Source organism: Melozone crissalis, unplaced genomic scaffold, assembly GCF_028551555.1.
Source record: "Melozone crissalis strain CALT ecotype California unplaced genomic scaffold, PUWL_Pcris_2 ptg000016l_1, whole genome shotgun sequence".
NCBI classification, from domain to species: Eukaryota; Metazoa; Chordata; class Aves; order Passeriformes; family Passerellidae; genus Melozone; species Melozone crissalis.
Window position 1 is genome coordinate 24,417,267 of NW_026535794.1, and position 21,977 is coordinate 24,439,243.

A 21,977-nucleotide genomic window follows, 5' to 3' on the forward strand; every position below is an offset into this window, starting at 1 on the left:
AGAAGTTTAGTGATCCCACCAGAAATAATATCACCACCTGACATATGCCAGGAGATGAAGAGGGTATCTCATATATTCCCAAAAGCTTTCCATTGTCCTGCCCACCTGAATGTTCTTGTTTGGAAGCTGCTTAATCCACCTAACTGTGGGCTTGATATATCAAATTGCAATCTTTCACAAAACCTAGGTTAGAAATTATTATCTATTTTATTTCACCATGAAACAAAATATTGGTCATGGATTCCAACTAAGTTCTAACTGAAGTAATGGGATGTTTAGTACTGGAATAAAATTTGTATTGGCACTTTAAATGTCCCATATGAGCAAAAAAAAAAAAAAAAAAAAAAAGGAACAGATAAGCACAGTTACGTTTTTCAATTGCGTCCTGTAATTTCCAGCATTTGAATATATTCTTGATGTTATTAATATACTGCAAGTTTTTACACAAACTCACACAAATGTCGTGCATGTGGAAAATGGATTTTATTTTCACTAGCTTGTGCGAGTTGTTAAATGGCATTTAGATTTAACACAAATCAAACCTCCCTCCTTTTGAATAGAAGCAACTAAATTAAAGCAACACTATTTGCAGCGCCAACAATCTGCAAATTTTAGTTATTTTATTAATGAAAAGTACCTTTGTTATATGCTTAACCTGTTAGAAGTTTTCCACAAAACAATTACAGGGTATTCCAATGGCAGCCAGAAGCAATGAACTCCTGCCAAGGAAGCAGGGACGGCCCATGGCTCCCGACCCTCCCTTTGTCAGTGTGTGGTTTCAAAGGCACCGGCTCCGACTGCCCTACCCTGCACCAAGCCAGCAGCAGCTGCGGCGCTGGGCAACAGCAGGATCGGGAAACACACGGAGCGGACCTACGTGCCCTGGAGATGGAAAAAACTCCTTTTCCTACAGGCACAGCCATGCCACAGCCCATGTGCAGGCGGCCTCACCCTCGAATGCTGCCTCCACTTAAGCAAAGACTGTAGGATAAATTCTTTCTTTTCTTGTGCTGATATAAATTAGATTTAAAAAGCTATCTGGTGGGTTTTGGTGTGTGTCGTTTTTTTTTTTTTGAAGTTACTATCAATACAACTAAATAAGAGTGACACAAGCTTCTTTTGCCCACGCAAAACTCCATCCATCACCCGTGATCAGGCCAGACACGGTCTGTGCATAACGCCCGAAAGAACCCGAGACAGCCCGGAAATTCTCGCCTATTTGTACGCTGTAGCTTGTCTCTACACACAGAATCGCGTTTTATCTCCTGAGCTAAGCACGTCCGAATGTACCCACCCGAGCCCCAATACACAAACACCACAGCTCCTGGACCCTGGACCCGCCCTGCCGCCCGCGCTGCTGGGACTTGTAGTCGTGGCGGCCGCTCGGGAACTACCGCTCCCAGGGAGCCGCGGGCGGGCGCGGTCAGGTGGCGCCCAACATGGCTGCGCCGTGCCCCGGCGCCTTGCACGGCCGCTGAGCGCAGTCGGGGCGGCGGCGGTGGGGCCATCATGCAGAAGATCAAGTCGCTGATGACCCGCCAGGTGAGCGGCTCTTCTCGGGGGGCGGCGGGGTACCGGGCTCTCCTCGGGGCCGCCGTGCCTGCCCGGGCACTCCGGAGAGCCGCCGGTGCGCGGGCATCGCCCTCTGCCCTGCCGGGGAGGGCTCGGGGCGTGCGGGCTCCTGCTGCTCGCGCATCCGCCTTGTTTCTCTGCTCCGAGAAATGGAAGCGTGCTCAGGTGCCACGGCGTGGCTCTTGTCACAACAGAGACATCGTTGTTGAAGATGACAGGGCGGGCCCGTGTCAGTTTGCTTTTTTGACATATAATTCTGAGCGCTGGGCTGTGGTTCTGTAACATGGCTTTGTCTGGCAGCAAATGCTTTTGGTCCAAAGGAAGGCGAGGCTGAGAAGGTGCCAGGGACAGATTTGGGTGGGCACACAGGGAGTGTGTGCCAGAGCACTCGGTGTGTGTCTGTCACCTCACTGCTGTCTGCTACTTGTACCGGTTGTCTCCAGGATTATGTAGATCTAAGCCTACTTTTGGACCAATATTTCTAAGATTGAGAAGTGTATCAGCAGAACATTCCAGTTATTCGCATATATAAGATACCCTTGAAAAGAAGCCTCTTCATTTGTGTCTAATTGGAGAACTTAAAAAAAAAATCACTTGTGTTGCCCACATCAGATATTCTAGATAGTTACAGAAAATCATGGGAAAGTCAGAAGCTTTTTTTCCCCTAGAACTATGCCCTCGGAGTTGTGATCCTTATGCAGGAGGCAGGGCTCAAAAATGAATACTTGTGTGAAAGTGGAATTGCCAGAATAGTGTTCTGTTCTGCTTCAGTAGAGGGTTACATGATTCGTTTTCAGCTTGACAGGAGGAGTGCTGGGAAGCCTGCCCAGTGTGGAGATGATGTTTTCTGCAAATGATAACAACTTAGGCAATTTTCAGTCATTTGAAAGGATTAGGTTCCGTTTACCATTTGATAAGTGAAACATTTAATTTCTTCTGGAGGTAAGTCACTAGAACTGCATATTTTTGAGAGGACTTGGGGAAGATTTTGTGTGAAGTATGAGAAATGCAGCAGTTGCTTTGCTTATTTCTTGCTTTGAATTTCTGATGCGTAGAGGTGAGTCATCTTTGATGGTGGCAACTGCAGAGGGAGGATGTTTTGAAGTGATGTGTGACAAAATCTGAGAACCAAAACCAAAATGGAGAGGTTCTGCATCTAGGGAGGATGAAACAATTGTAAAATGTAGTAGTTAGCACTGAAATTGTGTACAATGCTTTGTCAGTTTCAAAGAATAAATACAAACTTTCTCACCATAAACTGATATAGTAGGTCCTTTTAGAAATATGGGTACCCAGGACCAGAAAGGGGCTTGGAAAAAATACTGTTAACATTGATCACAGGAGAAGGAAGAAAGCCCACCTGAAACTTTTGACTCACAGGAACACACTGAAGTCTCAAGGGAAGCTGGAGTCAGAACCATATCTGAAACTTGAATGTGTAGATTCATTTCTGCCTCTGCCTAGGGAGCTGGCAGAAAATATACTAAGCAGCCTGTTCTGTGGTATTGCTGCTTGAAATGGTGAGATGCTGTTTCAGGTTGTCAGGAGAAGTGGGTGCCCCATCCCTGGAAGTGTTCAAGGCCAGGTTGGATGGGGCCCTGAGCAACCTGATGTAGTGGAAGGTGTCCCTTGGAACTGCATGATCTTTAGTTTCCTTCTAACCCAAACCTTTCTATGAAAATTGTAAATATGTTTGATATTCAACAAACACACGTGCTATTTATGTGGCTATACGTGTTTTAAGGAGTAATAATTCTATAAAGCAGCTAGTGTGGATTATGCAACCTTTTCAGTTCAGTTACACATAGGGAAAGCCAGTTCTAGTTGTGGAATATGTTAAGTATAAAAAATATGCCATCAAGCAGAAATAATCTTGCAATAGAGTAGCTGGCACCTAACTTGAATTCAGCTATTTGATTCCATTAAATCATAAAGTTAGTGATACAAAGTATGCTATGTTTTTTGGACACGTGCTCATTCTAAAATTTAAGATAACATCTGGACATTGACAGGAGGATGTGAGTTTGCTAAAGAAAATGTTAGTGAGCTGTTCTGAAAAGGTACATATTGCAGCATAAAACTGGAAATGCTTAGATGTTTGTGGAACATAATTTATATACCGATGGTCTTGCTGAAATGTTTCTCGAATGAGGTCTTAGCCTTCCTGCTACATGTCAGAATATTTATTAACAGACCTGTAGAGACCTATTCAACATCAGGTAAGACTTGATTGCAAGATATATAAAGGAATCAAACTTAACTGATTATTAAAATTCTTTTAAAGGGTCTAAGAAGTCCTCAGGAGAGTGTTAATGACCTCAGTCCTATTGAAAACTTACGGATTCCTACTAAGGTATGATACAACATCCCTCTCCTCCCACTCTCTATTAGTTTTTCATTTTATAGTTAAATGACACTTAGTTGTGTCTTCGTTTTTTCCTTAACACCAGGTTCACTGTTGTTCTTTTTTCAGTTTTATTTCTTGCTGAATGTCTTTTTAGAGTGTTTTTATGAAAGAATTAAGAGCTGTGAGACAAATCAGTTCACCAACTCCAAATGAATTTGCATGAAAATTTTTTTCTTGAAACTTTTCAGTTGTCTCTGGATGCTGATCTTAATATTATTTAGGTTTCTTACTGGAGCGAATTAAAAAAAAAAAGCAGAAAAAAGAAAAATGCCTTTTTGAGTTTTACTTTGGAAAGTAGATGCTGTGTGGATGGCCTGTATAGTACTAGTTTCTTCATGATTTTGGTGCTCTAAGTATATTTTGTAATTTCATAGTTTTAATCTTCAGCATGTATAATTAGCTTCATGTTCTACTTCAAAAGTTAGATCTTTATAATAGCAGTAGTTTTTGGTATTTTTTTAGGTCTCACTGTTTAAATGAAGCCACCTCACTGTCATCTCACAAGTCATGATGAGTAATCTGTGTGTGAGGGTACAATTGTCACAATAATTGGCTGTTCCTTATTCCCTGTTGATCTGAGGGGAGGATTCACAAGACTTCTGTGGTTGTTGTCTATTATTTTCTGTTAATTTGGTCTTTGCCTTTAACCAATAAGATACTTAAATTACTCACTTGAATTTAGATGATCTATTTTACAATAGTTAAAAAATCAAACTGAAAGACCCCTTGTGTTTCTCTGTGTAAGTAGTCTGTAATATATTGCCTGTGCTGAGGCAGATCAGAAAATTAGTGTTGCTGTATATTTCAAAAATCAGGTAAGAGTCTCTGAATTGGTACATTATACTTTGTGAAACAGTGGCCAATATATTGATATCAAAGAGCAAAAGTATTCAGTTGCAGCAATGTTGAAAAACCTGTCACATCTCCATTGCTTCAATTTCACAATTGCAGATTCCTGCCATTCCCTGAGCACCATTTTTTTGCCAAGTTGGCTCTCCAGGTAAAAGCAGATGTAGGGTATCTTGGCTGGATTTCCATTCTGTAATGGTTTGATGTTATTTGTCTGACAAGTCTACACTGTGTAGCAATGACTGTTTTTATTTAACTCTTGAATCATTAAAGTCTCAAGCTGTTTTGATGACAGAATGGTTATGGTGCTGCACTTTCATCATCACACTTCCACATTCAAGTTGGTATCTCCAGACTGATTTAGGGCAAATGTTACTGAAAACTTCAAAAGCTGCATTAAAGCTATACAGATATATACAGAAGGAAAGGCTGCAGGGTCAGCATTAATTAGGGCCAGTTTGAATTACTGGTAAAATGACAAGCCATTGGTTAGACAACCCTAGGTACAAACCCTTGGTTTTTGAGATGAGGAACTATCGCGCTAGTTTGGAGGTCAAATGGGAAACAGGGAGGACAGGAAGAAGAATCTGCTGACATTTCATCCCCTGAGAGCAAAACCAGCAAAATTCTTTTGGGTCTTGATATCTGAAAGTTGTTGATTTGCTGACTGTTTGCTGACTGTGGCCAGCATGATGAAGTGATGACTGGACTAAGTTTTTATTTTCAGGCAATGAAATTGTTAGGCATTTGGACATTTTCGTGAGTACCTGAGTGTATTCACTCACTTTAACTGGTACTCCAATAAGTTCTGCAACTATTTTGAAAAAGTTCAGTTTTTTATCATATGAAGGCAAATCACCAGCAAACTTGCTTAACTTGTTAATACAGTCTTATGCAGCCAACTCACTCACATAGGGAAGTATCTCAGTAGGAAGTAAGTGTATAATAGTTTGAGTCTTATAAAGTCTCATAAAGTAGAGAAGCCAAATCTGAACTGCAAGGCTGGATATGACAGTTTGCCCAGAGAAGCTGTGGATGCCCCATCCCTGGCAGCGTTCAAGGACAGCTTGGATGGAGCTCTGAGCAGCCTGGTCTAGTGAAAGGTGTCCATGACAGGAGAGCTGGAGCTAGATAATCTTCAAGATCCCTTCCATCATTCTCTGATGATTCTATGATATCTAGAAGAGAAAATTGTTTGTAGAAGGACATAGCATCTATTTTGACTGGAATACCTTACTTCATTGGCATACCTTGATTACCCAGGGAAACTAATTCTTTTTGAACCATTCTGTTGTTGTTGTTTCCCAAGCTGATAACAGTTTTGTTAGCAGATTCTGTCACAAAAGGTTGAGGTAGATATTTTGCATGCTTGAATTCAAGTGTGTTGGATTAATGGTGAATTGACTTTGAATTAGGTTATGTTTATTTTGATGATAATCAGCTCATATGCAATATATAATGGTAAGTAACAGTGAGACTATTTAAAAAATGTTTTTCCTATAGATAAAGGAATGTGGGTTTTTATTTCCCAAGCAGTAGCTGAGTGCTTTTCCGGAGTGCATTAAGTAGCAGTGTGGCTAATATGTGTTCTATGGATAGAACATATCCAACTTTGTTGTTCTCTCCATTAAGAGAGTTGTTTTCAAAGTATAATGTTTGTTTTGGTAGAGTGTGAGCTTTTTAGTAGGTACTCTCTACACATATTGAATAAGGGAAGATCAAAAGGAGGTTCTGAGCATTTTCTATGAAAGATAGGGAATACCACAAACTTCTCTGTGGTACTGCCTTCCGTGGCTGGGGGAGGGAGGGGCAGGGAGGAAGAGCAAAGTAAGTTTATTGATATAGTTATGCATTGTATTTTATGATATTATAGACATTAATTGTTATATAAAACATACAGGGAAATGTTACATTGATATATATATATATATATAACTCTCTCTCTCTCTATATATATATAGTTATATATGTATATTGTTATATTGAATATATACTGTTATACTATAATATAATATATATACATTAGGTTAGATTCTAGATAAAGGTTCTTCACTCAAGGGTGGTTGAGCACTGGAACAGCTCTCCAGAGAAGTGGTCACAGCACCAAGCCTGTCAGAGTTCAAGAAGCATTTGGACAGTGCTCTCAGGCACATGATGTGACTTTTGGGGATGGTCCTGTGCACGGCCAGGAGCTGGACTTGATGATCCTTGTGGGTCCCTTCAAACTCAGTGGATTCTGTGATTATAAGACAGATATAATCTCTAAATATATCTTTGTATATAGATAGAATTCAAAGATTGTGTTTGCATGTGTGTATACAGATACATATATAGATGCTTTATTACTTTTATTTCACAGTGGTGCATTGTTGCAGCATAGCTGCTGATTGAACCTGTTGAGCACAGCCCTTATCCTTGGATTTTGGATTGGATTTTAGCAGAGGTGTTATTCATGCTCAGAATGGAGGGATATAAATCAGCAGCATATTCATTGGTGTGTTTTTGGTTCATAACAGAAAGGGAGGCTGTGTCCAAATCAGTATAGGGCAGACTTGACCCCTGGTAAACTCCAGATAAGAGTGCATAGGCTGTTGCTGAGCTTCAGCTTTTAACTAGATTAGAAACTGTTTAGAATTTTTTTTCTCTAGGTAATATCAGTTAACTTTTTTCAATGTCTTCACTTCCTAGTCTTTTAGGTGATAGTGACTGGAGTGCAGAGAGTGTTTGCTTCTACTCCTTACAAGTAATGCTTCATTCAACAGGGAAATATTGGTTTTGCTGCTACAGGCAACACAGCATACAAGGAGAGTGTGATGCACTGGGAAATAGCTGGGTAGACATCTAAAACTTGCTGAACTGCATTTCAGATGAGTTTGCAATGAGATGACTCTTCTGAAATACATTTCAAGGAATTGCCACAGGCTTCTAGACTGTAAACTCCTATTTCCGTAGAACAGGAACACAAAACGATGCGAGATGTATGTGGATGTAAGCACTGTGTTTTATTTTTTATCAATGGCTTCTTCGAGCACACAAAGCTGTCAGACTTCTTTTTCCTTCTTTCTTTTCCTTCCCAGCTGCTGTCTTTCACTGATCTGTTTAGGTGACATAATGAGAGAGGCCTGCTGCTGAAGGTTGCACTAGTGGTAACCTGACAGGATAAATTGTTTTTCTGTGAAAGTATGATCCCAAAGTACTGGGGAAAAAAGATGCAGTTGGCACCACAAGTCACACGATTTTTAGGTAGGAGGTGAGGCCTCTTGCTGAATAAAACTTTGGAAAAATGAGTAGCCTGTGAAACAGTATCTTACCAGGCTGTGTTGGCCCATTATTGATTGAAGACTTCCTACTGCTGAATGCATATGTTAGCCTGGACAGGTGGATTGAAGTGCATATTGTGGTGTCCACTCTGCCAATATGCTGCTTTTCCTGACCTCCTGTGTATCTATTAATTCTGTTTAGCAATGGCAAAGTTCTCTGCAAGGGTATTATCATGAGATTCCTGCTGTCACAATTTTTGACAGGCTTTTCTGTTCAGAATAGCAATCGGAATTGCTGAATTAACATAAAACGTAAGATGTTAAATTTAAGATGTTAACTGCTGACTTTTTTTCTTTTTAAGGAAGATACTTATAGGGCAACAGCTAGACGAGTTTTAGGGTGGAAAAATACTTTGAGGGATTTAATAGAGCTTCTCTCTTTTCTTCTACTAAGTGCGTGAGTACCAAAACCACAGAGCTAAACTGGCCCTTTGCCAAGACCCCTGAAACTATGGGCTTATTTCTACATAGTAAAAGGGCTTATTTCTACATAGTAAAATTGTTTTTGTGTATGTAATTGAAAGGATGAGGAAAATAGAATATCAGCAAATAAACTTTAGCTAGGGAGAGTTTACTCCTTTAGTGGTGAGTGAATAAATTTGCCTTCACTATGATGGTTATTTCAAACTACTGGAGTGTGATGTGCTGAAAGCTGCAGGTTATCATGGCAGAAAGTCTGGTGTCAGATAATGTAATTTATGGGGGAGCTAAAATTTATCCTGGAAAGTTATAACTAGACTGCTTTTCTAGAAAAAAATGAGCAAGAAAAAACTTGTAATTTAATAAATATTTTCCTGAGTAGTGTTTTGGCAAGAAACACTCAGATGAGTGTTTCTGAGACAGAATAAAATGGTTTCTTAGCAATTTTCCTAGGCACTCCAACATCAAATCCAGAATATGTGTCCATAAGAGCTTTCTTAATATATCTTTAGCAAATGTGAATCACCACTGACCTATGGTATTGAAATACTTTTTCACCAACATGACAAGGTATCGCTAGCCAGAATTTCAAATGATCCTAAGCATTTCTTCTTTGATTAGTTTTTCATCTTTTTTTTTCTTTTAGGAAACAGCCACACAGGAACTTGTAGGCAAAGATTAGATGATAAATTCAGTTATTCTATTTGCAGTGGTTCAGTGTGTGAAAAACACCAATCACTTGTTTTTAAAAGTTTAATAGTAATAAAATGGTTGTAAAAATACTAATACAATTAGAGTAATAATAATTTGGACAATTCAAATTAGGACAATATGAGACAATAGAAACAAAGAATTACAGACATCCGGGTACCTTTGTCTGGGCAGCATAAGCCCGAAAAAGGACACGTTAACAAAGGATTAACCCTTAAAACTAATAGCCTGTTGAATATTCATAATCTCATACATGATGCATAAATTCCATTCAAAAAAGGATTCGGTCTGGTCATCGTCAGCTTCTTCCTCCTAATCCTAAGGCGCCTTCGATCCTTAGCCAGGCAGGAGGAAGTCAATTTCTTCTGATAAGAGAACAATAAATTCCTTTTCTCTGAGAGATTTAGGTGTCCTGTGGCTGCTATCTGGTGCGAGTACCTCATTCCTTTCTTAAAAAAATATCCCACTTACGTAGTTCTTATTTTAACTACAAAAGTTACATTTTAACTACAAGACTACATTTATCATATTATTAAAATATTAATACGGCACTACTAATTAATACAACAAAATACATAGAGTAAATATCTGGGTAGAGCCATATAATATGTACTTTTCACAAGTGGACCCCGTTGCCTGTCTTGGATAATTTTTAATTTTAGTTTCATATAACTAAAACTCAATGTACTGTAAGATGCGAAACTGATTTACAGTGAGGTGTACATTATGGAGCTACCATTACAGCTATATAACGATATTATTTCCTTGTTTCTCTCCGTGTGTCGGTGCAGTCCATGTCCTTTGTTGGCTGGCTGTGGTTTGCTGCGTGCACCTGCTTTGGTGGCAGTGACTGCATCAAGCGTTTCAGGGGGAGATCGGAGGCGCCTGGGCGGGAGAAGGTGGCTGCTGGAGAGCTTTTCTCCGGTTCCCCGCTGCCTCCTCGGTGTTTTTTCTCCCGTTCCCCGCGGCCCCATCACGGCTCGGAGCCTCCCGGCTGCGGTCTGGCCCGCGGCCCGACGGGGGCGCCCGAGCACCGCGGGCGGCAGCAGCTGGGGCCTCCCTCGGCCTCGCACGCGGCCGCTCGGGGAAGCCAGATACGCTTGGAACCCGGTTATCTCTGTCATTACATTTTATTTCCCCACTTTCGCCTTCCTTTCGCCTTCCTTTCGCCTTCCTTTCCCCTTCCTTTCCCCTTCTTTTCCCCTTCACTTCATTTTTCTTTCATTTTTCTTTCATTTTCCCTTCTCTTCCCTTCCTTTCCCACTCTTTTTTTTCTTGTGAGAAGTATTTCAGAGGAGCAGCTGTTCTCTGATGCTCTTCCAAACCGGCCACTTGTGAGCCCTTGGCCGCCTCTTGGTGCGTAGAGAAGCAGCGCCTTGCTGTGTGCTGTAAGGGTCACTTTGCCTCAGAACGTCTGCACATTGACCTTATCTCAGCTGACGTGCAAAATAAGCAAATGAATGGCTGTTCAGTCATTTAATCTAAAATTAGATGCCACACTGGTGAAATAAACCTTTGAACTCTTTGTGATGAAAGTACCAGCACCTTGCCCCACAGGAACAGCTCAGCATTGCTGGGAGGCTCAGGGCCATTATGGGACTCTTCAGTCTGTTACATTGCTTCACCAGAGTTTAGTTTCATTATCAAGCAATTTTATCCATATTATCTTTACTTTTGATGGAAGAATATTCTAGCACTTCTCCCTTTTGAGTCTCTGATAAAGGATTTTTCATTCTTTTTGTGTGAACGACATCCAGGAGAGGGCCAGTGTTAGTTGCCATGTCCAGTGCAGCAGAGGAAGAGGAGGGTCAGGCTGAGTCCTTGCTTTGTTTCATCCACTGGAAGCATCTGGGTTGTTGGGGAGGCCTTCCAGAGGAGATCGTGACAGCAAGGAGGGGGATGCTTATCTCTGCAATATTGGCTTTCAGAAGGCTGACAGCACATCTCTGCTTAGACCACTGTGCTAAAATCTCAGAGCTGTTAATCTTGTGCAAAGAAGGCAGATCTGTTCTGGTTTTACCTGTAGAAATCAAGTGTTTAATGGCGTATCTTTTATTTCAGTGAATGTGTGGGCTGAACTGAAAAGTTATGCATTTGCAATGACACTGTCTACCTGTCATTTACAAAGAGGGTTCTTCTGTTTTAAATAATTCAGGTTTTATTTGTTTTGGTTTTGTGCAATTTTTTTTTTCTCCTTCTGGAGAAATAGTTTGCCAGTTTATTTTTAGTTTATTATGAGAATTTCTAAAGGTGAGGAGGAAAAAACTGGACTCAACATGCAGTTGGTGCCATAAATCAATGAAGAAGCGTTTAAGTGGCTGCAACGTTGAAGCCTACACTCTTTTTTGAGAAGTTTTAAATGTCTTACTCTCCCTAATGGGAAATGCAAGCCACAGTGTACTGTACTTTCTGTATTTTGCCATTGCTTCTTGTGTTAATGTTAGAAGTTGCTTTTGGAAGATGTTAGTTTTGTTAAAAAGTCGTTCTTCCTAGGATGTGTTATTACATGATGGAAATTCTGTTTTGTTTCGTGCAGGAGGAGCTCAGAGAACTACATGAAGAACCACCTGATCCTCAGGCACAACAGGAAATAATTAACAGCATTGAAGAAGTTTATTTTTCCAATGACTCCTTTGATATTGTGAAGTATGAGTTAGAGGTAAGCTGTCATCTTGAAAGAAAAAATGGTAACATAACAAAAAATGAAGACCAAAAGTATGCTTATTTCAATGAGCTTTTTTTGTTTCTTAGATCTTGTATGAATACAACACTGAACTCCCCTAAGTTATCTTGCAGTTGTGTGCAGCTTCTAGCGTAGAGTATTGGTGCATGTATATATAAATATAAAGTCTCTTCTTTTAATGTAGTAGAATATGCTTACAGGCATTTTGTAATTTAAACTGAAGTGAAAAAGTCAAGATAGCTGAGGAAACAAATCTGTTCTATATTTTGTGTATTTTTTTACCAAACTGAGAGAGACATTTTCTGTGATTGGGTGGTTGTGTGTATACATATATGACGTAATGTGAAGTAACTTTGAGGTAATTATAATACTACATGAGGCAATTATGATCATATGTTGCATATTTTAACACTAATTGATTTCAGTGTCCATCATTTGAAACAATGGATTAATTCTGCAAATTAGATTACAGAAGCCACAAGAATATTTCTTTAATGAAACTGATTGCCTAGCTAATGTTGTGTGTGAGTTAAAAACCTTTAATTTCTTACTGATTTTAATTTATTATTTAAATGCAGAGGCTTCCTCCAGTACTTAGTCTTCAAGAACTGGAAGAGTACAGAGACAAACTAAAACAACAGCAAGCTGCTGTAAGTAAAGTTTTTTCCTCTGTACCATTACACAATTTGTTGTCTTGTCTGTAAGTCTAGCAAGAAGTGTAACTGAAAAAAATTGATTTCTTAACACATTAGATACTAAGTATTTCTTTTAACATCATGTTGTGTGCCTTTATAGTGGAAAATCATCACTAAATCATATAATCATATGAAATCATGGAAGTAAATCTTAGTGTTAAGTATTGTAACAAAGAGCAAATGTGCTAACTATTTCTTTAGAAACGTGACTTTTTGAATGTTTATCTTGTAATGTTCAACACAGTGCTGAATAGTGGAGTAGTATCTCTTTGAGGGATTTCTAGCAATGTAAGACTTAAAATGTTTTAAAAACTCTCTCCTTGAAGATGCTATTTTGTCTTACTTTTCATTTGCCAATATATTAATTGTTCACAAAAGTATTTAGTGAACACTGATAGAGAGTTATTATGTAATAAACCAAATGAAATTTAATGAGTAGTAAGTATGAGGCAAAATTGGAGTTGCAGCATTTGAAAGGTGCTTGTTATGTTGCAGACTTTAAAATTTTCTATTAATGTATTAGTTGTTGTTCCATTACCCTTTTGAGGTGTATAACATGGTGGCATTTGGAGAATATCTGCAAGTAAAATAGAGGTAGTAATCCTAATTCATGTCTTCAAATAAATGAAATATATAGGAGAATCTTGCTTTGTTAACAATACATAAAGCAAAGGCAGAAGCCTTAAGCTGCTTTCCCCATAATACACCTATGAAGTTTTGTGAAAGATTAGTGAGGACTTGAGGAAATGAATATTCCATATTTCTCACCAAGATTTATAAGGAAAGAAGTTGGAAGTGAGTGAGAAGTAGTAATTTTTTTGGTGTGTTTGTTTGTGTGGTGGTGGTGTTTTTTTTTAATTTTAAGAGGACATCTGATGGCGACATTGTTTTGCAAGGAAGTGCTCTCAAGACTGAGACAACTTCAGTGAGATATGCTGCTAATCCTGATACGTGTTATCAATGTCTTGGCCATTTCTTGCTTGCAGGATGGGAACTGGCTGCAGATGAGGGAGTAATTTCAGGGCGTGGCTGCTGCCAAAACATTTGAACCAGAAAGTACATGCAGCTAATGAATAATAGGGGAGAGAACTGAGCACAAGGCTTCCAGTAAATATGGCCAGATGTGGCTTTTAGAATATAAACAGGTAAAAAATCTCAAGGCCAAAACCTTTGACAAGAAACATGTGCCCAGTTCTTTCCTCACCAACTTCCCCCAGTCAGGATTGGTCCTTGCTTGTTTTTTTCTTTATTTCGTCAAAATGTTTTTCTGATATAGGAAGGAATTTCCTCCTTAAGCATGTGCCAAAGTGCTAAAATGTCTTATATATTGTGTTTCATGTCCTTATGTCATATTTTCAGGTAGAGTGTGAGAGACTGTTGCAGGTTTGCTTCTTGTGTCTCAGTTGTTATCCATTTATCTTGTGATAGGTCATTTAGACCTACCTGCCATAAAACACGTTGGTGGGTTTCATGGAAGACAAAACTGTAGAATGTTGTATGTTGTTAGTTCAGTCCTAAAAATATTTTAATGGTGAACAGATTATTAGATAGAGGATTCAAGAAGCCTGTTGACATATTACACAATGGCTCTGCTTTTGCAAAAAACTAAATACTGCCTTTTTCACTTCAATGTCTGTACCTAGAGCTGGCAGAGAAATTTTTAATAATAGTTTGGAGATAATACCAAATTCTGAATTTCTCTAATGCAAAGCACTTATATGAGTGTGAATTACAGGCACTAGAGGTCTGATTTTCACTGACTTACTGATTTTGCGCAGCTGATCTTGGTCATCCTGTTGTTTTTAGGGTCACTATAGACTTCTGGAGTTTTCTCAATAGTTTTCCATTCCACTGAAAGGATCCCAACTTGCTCAAACATTTTCTAATGTGTGTATCATAATAACTTTAATTTGTAATTGTCTTGTTACAGGCAGTTTGAATTAGAAGGGCGTTTTAGTTGTATGTCTGCTAGACTTCATTTTAATTAGCAGTCTAATATCCTTAGCTATGTTGTTTTTTCTTCAGGAGATGAAATATTTTTTTACTGATTAAGAAAGAGAAAATTGTTTGTCCCTTCAGCAAATGTTGTTGGCAGGCATTGATAACCATGGTCACATTCAGTGCTAGCAGCTGCAGTTCAGGATTCCAAGACTTAGCACAGCACAATTGTATGGAAGATGCCAAAAGGGGTGTGACAGTTTGGAAATAAATGAAGTAACTGGGGATAGTATTGCTCATCTGAAAAAGTATCTGAGAGTTTGGAACCTCAGAAAGAAAATTAGTACCACTAAGTACTGGAAAAGAAAAAAAAGTGCCTGTGGCAGGTGCCTGTCAATGTTGAGATCGTTATTAGCCAAGGGTAACTGAGGACTTGCAAAACAAAAGGTGTAAAAACTGAAAAGAAATGTATCTTTTATTCCTGTGTGCTGCTTAACAGTACTAGGGCATTGAATAACTAGCAGGTATATCCATGTTCTAAAGTTTTTTTACAAGTACAGGACTAGTATGAAGAATATGTTGGAAAAAGAAGGTGAAAATTTCACAGTGCATAGACTGTGGAGTGAACAAAATTTCTTAAGAGCCCCAGGGTCATGTAGGCTTGTGTAGCATTCAGCTTGATATTATCCTGTCCTGACCCCACTTCGCTCTGGAGTGGTTCTTCTGCTGTCCTGCAGAGGAAGGAGTTATTAGTTATGGAACAGCTAAAAGCTTAGGAACAACTGAACAGTTTTAAAATTGCTCTGTGGTTCTGGCCTGCTTTTGATATGGAAGGAGGAAAGCATAGCTGTGTATATGCCCTTGTCCATTGCCCCCTGATGACATTGGAATACTTCAAAGACCATTTATGTGCAAGTGCTGTTCCAGAGGATGGGAATTGAGCTCGTGGAGCCAATATAAGATTGCTGCAGGAGTGTTGATTGAAGAGCTCAAATCTGTGCTATGTTTAGGCAAACATAGCAGTCAAGCAGTCAAGTTTACAAAAATCTTTATTTCTCTTTACCAGTAGTGCATTGTGTACTGACTGTCATCACCAGCTTTATTTTATTTCCATTTCTGGGAGCATTATTCTCCCAAAAGAATATAGAGCAATACCAATATTTTCTTTGTCATGTATGAAACCATTTCTTTAAATATTTTTAGTCCCTGATGAAAACCAAAACTAAAGACACTATTCTAAAGCTGGCATTTATAAGACTGTTGCTGTTGGATTTCTTTTGAAGTGTTTGTGGACAAGAGATTGATTAAGGTAGCAATGCCTGGTTTTTAAATTCAATGCAGACAGCAGTTCTCAGGAGCGTTCTACTTAGAATTATACTCAGATCAATTGAGAAAATTTTAAAATATACATATTCTGTGTTCTAAAGGAAGGGGATAATATGTAGAGGATGCATATTCATTTTGACATAGTTTTACTTTAATGCAGTATCAGTCTCAACGGTAGGTGTCCTTATGTTAAATGTGTTGTGGTTTAACTCTAGATGGCAATGAAGTATCACACAGCCTCTCACTGACGTCTCCAGGGGGGAGAATGGGAGGAGTAAAAGTGAAAAAGCTCAGGGGTTGAGATAAAGGTAGATAATGCAGAAGAAATAGCTAAAAAATAGGTAAAGCAAAAGCAAGTGAAGCAAAACAGGGAATTCATTTATTGCTTTTCATGGGCAGGCAGCTATTCAGCCTTCTCCAGGAAAGCAGGGCTCTATCATGTGTGGCATTTATTTGTGAAGACAAATGCCATCACTCTGAGCAGCCTTCCCTTCTTTCTTTTCCCCAAACTGTATATGCTGATCATGACACTGTACATTTAGGATATCCCATGGGTCAGTTGGGGTCAGCTGCCTCAGCTTTGTCCCCTCTCAAAGGTTTGTGCACCCCCAGCCCGCTTGCTGGTGAGGTGGTTCGAGGAGTAGAAAAGGCCTTGATTCTCTGCAGGCACTGCTCAACTGAAACACCTCTGGGTTACCAAAACTGGTTTCAGCCCAAGTCCAGAACAGCCCCATGCCAGGTACTTTGGAGAAAATTGAGTACCTCAGCCCAAGCCAGCACACTGTGCTATATCATTGACTTAAATTTGAACTCTAGCAATAGCATGAGCAAAATGTAAACACTTGCAGTGCCCCAAATTATTTCTGTTTGCTTTTCTAGCTTGTTCCTTAACAAGCAGAGTTAAGTGAGTAGTCTAAAAATGCCCACTAGTTGCTAGATGGACTTGTGAATATTTCTCTTATCTTGGTTCTAAGGAAAGCTGATCATAATTTTTACAATTTTTTATATGTTGTTGTGGAGTATTTATGAATAAATTTGAAAAATGCGGAACTTAATGGTAGAGAATCATAAGCTTGTCGAATTTTAGTATGGGCATGGTCTACTTAATTGATTTTGCTATGTGTCACATGGAGTGTTCTTCTTTTTCAGGTATCTAAGAAAGTTGCAGATTTAATCCTTGAAAAACAGCCTGCATATGTTGAGGTAAGACAACTAACAGTTTTCAAGAATAAACTGCTCAATTTTGTGCTGCTATAATGCTGCAGTTGTGTTGTTACAGTGATTTGTAGTAGGGGTGCTAGTGCCTGGTTGGTAACCAGCTATTTTTGTATGCTAAAGCTCTGTCTCTGTAGTGAAAGCCAACGGTGTATTGAGTTGAAAGTCCTTAAGATGATAAAGGTTTTGTAATATGATCATTTTACAAGACCTTCTGAAGAATTCAGAATTCAGGAATTCACAGGCTTGGTAATACCTGTCATGAACTTGGAGCAGGGCTGCTTTATTGCCCTTGTTTAGGAGTGGTGTCACATCTTATTCCATAAGAGAAAGCAGTAGTGATCTTTGTTAAGATCACTTATCTGCCACTAATCTCAGGCAGTTTTGAGAATCACAGAGTCACAATATGTTGTGTTGGAAGGGACCCACTAGGATCATCAAGTTCAACTCCTGTCCCTGCAGAGAACCATCCCCAAAAGTCTCACCATGTGCCTGGGAGTAATGTCCAAACAATTCTGCAAAGTGAAAATGGTGATTTTTATTAAGTTAGCCTGAGAATGATCCTGTGGTGAATACTTCTGTTTGTGTACAGCACCTTACATCACCATTGCTGTACTGGTGATTATGGCAATTCTTTGGGCAAGAAGCTGGAGAGAATATGGAAAAGCAAAGATGGCTTCCTGGCTGTTAACCTGTGGTAGATGTCATGGAGCTGCAATCATTTTCCTCTTATCCAGAGGACACAACATCCTTTTTGTTCTCTTGTTCTTATGGCCAGTGCATCCAGCCTCAGTGAAGTTGCCATCTGTGTTCTGCCATCATTGCCTGGGGAAAGGAGTGCTGCTGTTTTAAGAACAATGTGGGGGGGAGAAATGACCATTGCTTGCGTCATCTCCTGCAATAGCAGGTGGAAGAAAAAGGCTGTGACAGTCAAGTTGTTTCAGTTTTAGTTGAAGGGGTGATGAGGTGGGAGGCTATTGCAGAAGGAAGCTGGTAAGTGCTACTGGTTGAGTCTTCACAAGATAGTGTAGAAGGGGGAGAAAGGGTGATTGTGTGGTATAAATGTATTCTGATATTATTTCACTGTTACGTGGGTTTGAAATTGATAGTTTTGAGTGAGTACTGCTTTTCCTGAATCCAACAGCTTCACTTTGAAAACCTCTCACTGCATAATGGAACTGCAGCAAATGTTCTTGAATTTTGCTGTGTAATGCTAATGTTCCTTTTGCAGACATCTTAGTGAAGTGAACTTGTTTAATACCTAGAAGTGCTTTCAGATATTCCAAAAGGACAGTTAAAAATCTATTGTGCCAGTAAAAATCTTTAAAAAACTTTCCTTAAATGCTTTTCTGCCTGATTAAGTCGATAATCCTTCAGTGTTACTTATGGTCACAGAGTTATTCTTGTCAGTAGACTTATTGGAGATTTCTGGTGGGCATTATGGGTCTCACTTTCCCACTGATACATGAAATGAACGTCCTGCTGTGCTGTGTGAACTTGTAATGGCAGCTCCAGTTCAGTGCTAAACTACAGTAACAATTCATTACAAGAACCACAAATGCAGTTGAACACATGTCCTGGACACATTTTCACTGTGCTAGGTGTAGTTTAAGGGTATCATGGTCTGAAGCCCATGTCTAGTGTGAAGTTCTGGTCTGACAGGCACTCCTGTGGCCACAAGACACATGGCATAGACACAGGGTAAGGAATTTACAGTTTTCTGCTCTTGGAAGAAAGACATGCTTCAGGAGCAACCAGTGGGTAAAAGACTGTTTCTGAGAAGAGAAAAATTGTATTCAGCCCTCATTGGTGGGCAGAAGACTCCCTCTTTGGCAATATTTAGGCTGCTCTCTCTCCCCATTCCTCTCCATCCAGTTGTGTTCAAAGGAAAGATTTTACAGAGTCTTTGCAAGAAGCAGGACTGGAGTGGAGTAGCTCCTTATTGTATGTGTTTCCTCTTGAACAAGGGAACAATGGCTTTTTGAATAGCTCTGGTATTTGCACAGTATGTTTTTAGAGAGAAGTAGAGGTAGGTATTGAGGAAAGTAATCTTCGAGTTTGGTTTCTTAAGATATTTTGCATATCAGCAACTAGGCTGTCATTTATAAAAAAGCAACACTGGTAACATAAAGGAGGAGGCTGTGGTGGAAGATGCAGCTTAGTAGTTTGGAGCTGATCTAAAATTGAACTGAACTTTGAACTAATTTTTGCTTGTCATATTATTAGAGTTAGATGAGTTTTCAAAGTGAAAATCTCCCTTTTCATGGAAAGCACTTGATACATTTTGAAATGATGAGCAGAATTAAAAAATAAGAAAAACCTCCCCCACCAAAAAAAAAAAACAACCCCAAAAGAACAAAAAACCCTCAAACAAACAAACAAAACTTTTTCTGTAGCCTGAGGAAAGAATGCACTTTTCTGCAGAGCTGTTTTTTTCACAAAAGCAATCCTAATCATTATATTAAAACATTTATTTTTTTCAAGGAGTTGAGATTTCTAGGCACTTCACTCAGTCAAAATCAAGCTAAATTCAGGTCACCTCTGCTGAAGAGTTTTCAGCTGAAAGTCAACAGGATACAATTAACATTCATTATGATGTGACATCTATTAAATTGGTAGAACACAAGTGCTTCTAAGCAAGAAAATGCTGTGTGAAACATAATTTGTATTTTTTGTTTTGCTGCTCTCTGGCATATTAGTGCAAATTAAGCCCTGTGCTTCTATCCCTGAAGCTTTGATCATTCTGTTGTATGCATTAATGATATAGAAATTCTGAGGCTAAATGTGCAATATATAAATGTAGAGGGTCTCACTGCCATGAAAACAGATTTCAACTATTTTATCTTCAAAAGAGAATTGTATTGCAAAATATAGTTTATGTTAATGTTGCATTGCAGTACTTCGTGTATATAAAATGATGAAACAAATAATATATGATGTAACTCCACAAAGTCATTATAACATCTCAAAAGGAATGTATTAATCAGTAGTCTTCACTGGCGTGTAACTTGTATATTTGTTTAATTTGTATATTTCTTTAACCTGTTGTCTCTCTGTAGGAGCTTGAACGTGTTACATCATTGCAGAGTGGCCTTCAGCTGGCAGCAGTTATTTGCACAAATGGAAGAAGGTATTTGCTTAAGGAACTGCAGAGATTGAAAGTGGGGAATGTTTACAGGAAATCTGTAAACCCAGGAAGTTTGCTTGCTGATGATATTTCCTGTTCATGTGCTCAATGCTATTAGCAGTAATAGTTAGAGATAGTGAAACAGTTGCAAACTCTTGCAGCTCTCACTTTTGCAATTAGTAATTCTCTTTGAAACAGAAAGCTTTGGAGATATACCTCTGATCCACAGACAAGTGCAGAAGGGAGGATGTACCTTCTTAGCTGTCTCTTGGTACAATCTCATTTTCTGAGTTCCCCTAACAATGCTGATAATCCTATTTTCTACCATGTATTTTGTTGAACTTGTTAGAATTGATTAGAAGTAAGTTTTATTTTGTTAATTGTTGAAGATTATGTTAATTTTTACCTTGCAGACACCTGAATATAGCAAAGGAAGGGTTCACACAAACTAGTTTGGGGCTCCTTGCAAATCAGAGGAAACGACAGCTGCTTATTGGACTGCTAAAATCTCTGAGAACAATAAAAACACTGGTATGTACAGTTGTTTTTGTTCAGTGACAAATATGTTTCTTAATTTCTGCGTAGTAATGACTGGATTTTTTTGGTTTTTTTTTTTAGCAAAGAACTGATGTGCGTTTGAGTGAGATGTTGGAGGTGGGTCCCTACCATACTGGTAAAATTTGAAGCTGTTCTAAGCCTACATTTGTCAGTCATCCTAATTTTTGTCTTGCAAACAGGGTGTGTGCATGGGATGAAATTATATTTTTGTTCTTCTTTTAAATTGAGAAAAGCTTCATATCAAATTAGATAGCCCTGCTGCCAGGGGAGAGTATTTTCTATCAAAAACTCATTCCTGCCTTTACATCTGGGCACTGAAGCTTGAGTTAGTTCAGTAAAAATGTTGTGGGGTCTTCACTTAGCCCTGCTCTCAACTTATACCTATTTTCTTTATCCTGATATTTGGGGAAAAACAAAAAACAATGTGAGATTTAGCTGATTGTTGATAATCTGGGTCTGGGTAAAGAATTTCTATTGATATATTACTACACAAATTTATGGATGGGCTCCCTGCTTAGTATTTAATTTGTAAATGTAGTAGGCTTTTGTCCTTATTAATTGCATTGGCTTTTTAATTCAATTGTAGAAAAGATTGCAGCATGAAAATTCATGTTGCATGACACTGAAAATTCAGATGCTGTTATGTATACTGGCTAAAAATGCAGTAGATACTGCACAGAGCAAAATAGGATCTTGTCTTAAAGTGATGAATTGTATGAAAGAAAGCCTCAGGATTTTATTGACAGCTATAGTACTTGTAGTGTAACAATTTCAACTTGCAATTTTGCCAAATATTTACAGCTAATACTGGATGGAATGTCATGATGGCAGTCTCCAGTTATTAAATTTGGAAATTGAGTCTTAATAGTTTCAGCTTTCAAGATTCTATGAATTTAATTCTATCTTGAGTAAGTCATCTTGTATCAGCAAACTTTCTTGCTCTTTACCAAGCAAAACTGCACTCGTTTTCAGGTGGCATAAATGCTTTCTGCTCAGTAAGCCCTGTACAATGATTAGCTTTTAATTTCTGTGCTGTGTTTTGCTACCCAGGAAATTAACTCTTCACTGCCCACTGGCAGGAATTGTCCTGAGGAGGTGTAGTTGTTGCATCCACACACAGACCCTAATGTCTGATTACCATAATTGGTCAGTGATT

At 38.9% G+C, this 21,977-nt stretch overlaps 1 protein-coding gene across 1 annotated transcript in view; it reads left to right on the top strand.

The window, feature by feature from the left end:
• The first annotated feature begins 1,433 nt into the window (after positions 1 to 1,433).
• Positions 1,434 to 21,977, top strand: part of VPS50 (VPS50 subunit of EARP/GARPII complex) — an 82,993-nt gene continuing 62,449 nt past the window's right edge. Inside the window, exons 1-8 of the mRNA XM_054273473.1 lie at positions 1,434 to 1,542; positions 3,857 to 3,925; positions 11,816 to 11,938; positions 12,541 to 12,612; positions 17,071 to 17,124; positions 20,196 to 20,266; positions 20,677 to 20,794; positions 20,882 to 20,917. Coding sequence (XP_054129448.1) covers positions 1,510 to 1,542; positions 3,857 to 3,925; positions 11,816 to 11,938; positions 12,541 to 12,612; positions 17,071 to 17,124; positions 20,196 to 20,266; positions 20,677 to 20,794; positions 20,882 to 20,917 — 576 coding nt within the window. The 5' untranslated portion in view covers positions 1,434 to 1,509. The remainder of the gene's footprint in view (positions 1,543 to 3,856; positions 3,926 to 11,815; positions 11,939 to 12,540; positions 12,613 to 17,070; positions 17,125 to 20,195; positions 20,267 to 20,676; positions 20,795 to 20,881; positions 20,918 to 21,977) is intronic.